Consider the following 3604-nt stretch of genomic DNA (forward strand, 5'->3'; position numbering starts at 1 on the left):
CTATACATGTTCTTCCTCGTCCTAACATTAAAGTGCCTACAAACCAATACAGTTATTATCCTTATATAGTATTTATTTACTTTTTAAAAATCACTTTAAAACCTATGGATTTACTATTGTCCTCATTAAACAGAAGATCAGTCAGAACAGTGATACGTAAATCCTAGGAAGCTCAGATAGCTTTTTGTTTTGACTTTAGTATCAGAGTAAGCTTAAAATTTCTCAGAAGCTTCTTATTATTAGAAAAAAAAATGATAAAAGCAAAAAGCAAAACTTCCATCTCAGCGACTTGTAGCTCAGCTTTAAGGCAATCCTACATCACCTTCCAGCATTGTGTCCTATGTACACCAGTGACCCTTGCTCCCCCTCCCTCTTGCTCCTCTGGCACCCAATGTCACAATACTCCGGTGAGGAAGAAATTTTGCCGGTTTTGTTTGTTGTTTGTAAAGGCTCTTCCACAAAAGAGCCAGGGGGCAGAAGGACAGGTGTTCCAGGTGGGGTCTATGTGCGCTTGACGCTGTTGAGGAGCTCCGTCAGTTCGCTGATGTACTTGATGGTGTACTTCAGGGTCTGTATTTTGGTGAGGGGCTGGCCCCGCTGGCTGTAGGCAGGGGGCAGGTAGTTGCGCAGCGTGTGTAGTGCATCGGCCAGGGTCCTCATCCGCAGTTTCTCCCTTTCGCTGGCCTTCCTTCGGCGCTGGGCTGACATCCGCACCTTGGTGCCCTTGGGCAGCCGGGCCTGCCCGGGGCTGGGCAAGTAGGCAGGGGGGAAGTCCACCAGGCCGTATCCCACCAGGCTGCCGCCACCATAGGGGGTCTCCGCTGCTGCCGGGCAAGGGGACGAGGAGTAGGACTCAAAGGATGGCGTCGGAGACAAGCTGTGTGGAGAGGAGACAGGGTGCAGCTCGAAAGCCCCGGTGGCGTTTTTCCAGTCCCAGGAAGATAAACAGACGGAGTGCTCCGAACCCAAAGCATCTTCCATATTTATCAGCGTCTCGTGCAATTTGTCCATCCTGGAGGAGCGTGCGGGAGAAGCAATTCCCGCTGCCCGCCAGCAAAGGCTGGAGCCGCTGGCTGCGGAGACCTTTTTATGATGGAGGAAGGAAAGTGACAAAGTGGGAACGTGGGTTTGGCGAGGGGAGTTCAAAGGAGCACCACAAGTGCTAAGATGGAAAATGAACTCCTGATGTGCTAGTTTCTTCTCAGTGATAATTATCAACCTTCAGCTAAAAAGCCTTTAAGCTAACAGGCAACAGTGAGAAAGGAGGAAAAAAAGATTATCTTCTTGCGACTAAACCAATTAAGGCTGCGCATCAACATTTAACGTTGTGCTGGGGGGATAAGTGTTGGGAGAGGAAAAAGAAAATTAACAATTTTGCAAAACTGTTAGCAGATAGAGAGTTTAAAGATAGTGAGCGTTAACACAGCCCCTGAATTTCAACCATCGAGCCCTGTATTCTGTGTAACTGAAAGCAATGGCACTACAGCAGTGATGATTTGATCCATGCAGATTGCAGCTGAGGTAGTCTCTCATTAAAAGTGTCTTAATCATGGAAGTCAGAGATGGTTGGCTTGTATTTTGGTGTGTTATGGCTCTGTGGATTTCTCTTCTCATTAGAATGTCATTTCTCTCTGGATCATTTGGTTTTCAGAAGATTAAAGGAGAAAAGCAAGGCATTCCCTGTAGTTTGCAAATTTATTTGTCATTTTAAATCATGGGTTGAGAGGCAAAGAGGAAATTTATAATTGTAAACAAAGTCAAAGTCCTATTTAAAAAGAAGTTGTATGAGGATGAAAAATTTTCTTTGAAAAAAAAATGTCTGGGAAATAAAATAAATGCAAACTTTGGTCCCAGACATGGGTTTTATATATAAATTTAATACAAACTAGTATACAGATTAGACATGAAGGAGAAGACTAGAAGCTATTTCTTAAAAAGTCCTACCTCTAGGAATCTGTACTTCTGCCAAAAAAAATAATAAATAAATAAAAAATCCAGCACTGAATGCAACAGTGAAGTTCTATGTTAAGAATTTCAACATAAAATGCACATCTACACTCTAAATTAATAGCATTAATAATGAGCACTTTTCATCTGTAGGCCTCAGAAGAGTTTACAGTGATGATTAATGATCTCTGTTACTCTGGGGAAATGGATAAGCATAGTCAAGGAGGAACCTGCCCAAAAACACACAACAAATCATTAGGAGAGCCAGGAAAACTATCCAAAACTATTGGGCTCTGCACCCACTGAGCAGCTCAGCTGCCAGCCGTGACTTTGTATTGGCTCATAATGGAAGCAAAATATAATATATAATGAAAAGAAGGGGAGAGAGAGTGCCAACCTAAAGGAAACAGAAAAGTAGGGTAGAATTTATTTTAGAGCTTCTGTGTAATGATCTCTGTGTGCTCCATAATCCACTCTGAAAAATGGGGAGAAATGCCTCCAAATGGCCCGTAGCCAAAGCAAACTGGAATACACCATTTCTTTGTGATTGTGAAATCTTCACTGCAATCACTAAGAGAGAAAAAATTATGTGCATTTAAATTAGGGGCCAATTCAATACTCGCTGAAATAGTTTGGAAGGCTTTTACGGATTTTTGTTGAGATTGGGATCAAAACATTGGGAAGCAACTTGCAGGATACTTACTGATTTTATGTAGAGGTGAATAAGAAGGATCCACAAAGTGAAAGGTTTTAGCATTTTAACCCGGTCTGAGATGGTTTGACTCTGATGAAGTTTCCATGCGGAAACTTAGGGCACAGCTTACCGCAGTCAGGATTGCTTTGGGTTTTATGGTTAGCCAGTGGTGTTCTGATCTCCTATTTGTTCTCTCTTTAAGGAAAATGAGTTGAAATATTCCTTAGAATCACAAATTCCTGCTACAAATTAAAATTAAGACAAGATGAGTGACAGATACTTTCTGTGACTTCACTGAACTGAATGAGCTTCACTGAGCATCATTTTGATGGTCACCTAGTCACAAGCTAGAAATGAAATCTAATTTAGCATATGTAGGAGACTCATTTTTGTCCTAGGTAAAATCTCTCACCAACTTTTTTTCTTTTACCCTCCCAATATTTGTATTTCATACTGCCTTCATAGTCTGTGTATAACTGCATATATATACACATGAACCATTTTCTCCATGTTTTTTGATTTTGGAATCAAATGTTAAGCTCTTAAACATGGTCAAATTTAGAAGCAGAAATTTCAACAAATCACTTGTTTGCTGTCTCTAAACAATTCATGCTGACAGTTAATTTATACCTTCAATCTATGGGTAAATGATGGAAAATATTGTTTAGATACCAAAAAGAGAAGGAAAAAACTGCGCTTGTCCAAGATACCATTGCTGTAAATGACTGTACACAGTCAGATTTCATCTCTGTATTTTTATATGTAGAGATTTGGGGTGAGATTAGCCAGGGGAAAGTAATATAAATTATTATCTATTTGTTGCTATTTTATTGTATCTTCTGGGTAACTAGAGCTACCAAGGCAGGATATTAGAGTATGTAGACATCTGATCTGATTGCATGAAAAATCTCCATATCTTCTAAGCTTATGCTCTTATGAACTGCTACATGGGAAAGGAACATT

At 40.7% G+C, this 3604-nt stretch overlaps 1 protein-coding gene across 1 annotated transcript; it reads right to left on the bottom strand.

Moving 5' to 3' along the window:
• Window positions 1-501: 501 nt before the first annotated feature.
• On the bottom strand, window positions 502-1011 carry MSGN1 (mesogenin 1). Its single transcript, XM_035562577.1, has one exon. The coding sequence runs from the start codon at window positions 1009-1011 to the stop codon at window positions 502-504; it is 510 nt and encodes a 169-aa protein (XP_035418470.1).
• Between the last annotated feature and the right edge of the window lie 2593 nt (window positions 1012-3604).

The sequence above is a fragment of the Cygnus atratus genome, chromosome 3, assembly GCF_013377495.2.
Source record: "Cygnus atratus isolate AKBS03 ecotype Queensland, Australia chromosome 3, CAtr_DNAZoo_HiC_assembly, whole genome shotgun sequence".
NCBI classification, from domain to species: Eukaryota; Metazoa; Chordata; class Aves; order Anseriformes; family Anatidae; genus Cygnus; species Cygnus atratus.

Coding starts and splice junctions, on each gene's coding strand:
- MSGN1 (XM_035562577.1), bottom strand. CDS start 1,011: ATGGACAAATTGCACGAGACGCTGATAAATATGGAAGATGCTTTGGGT.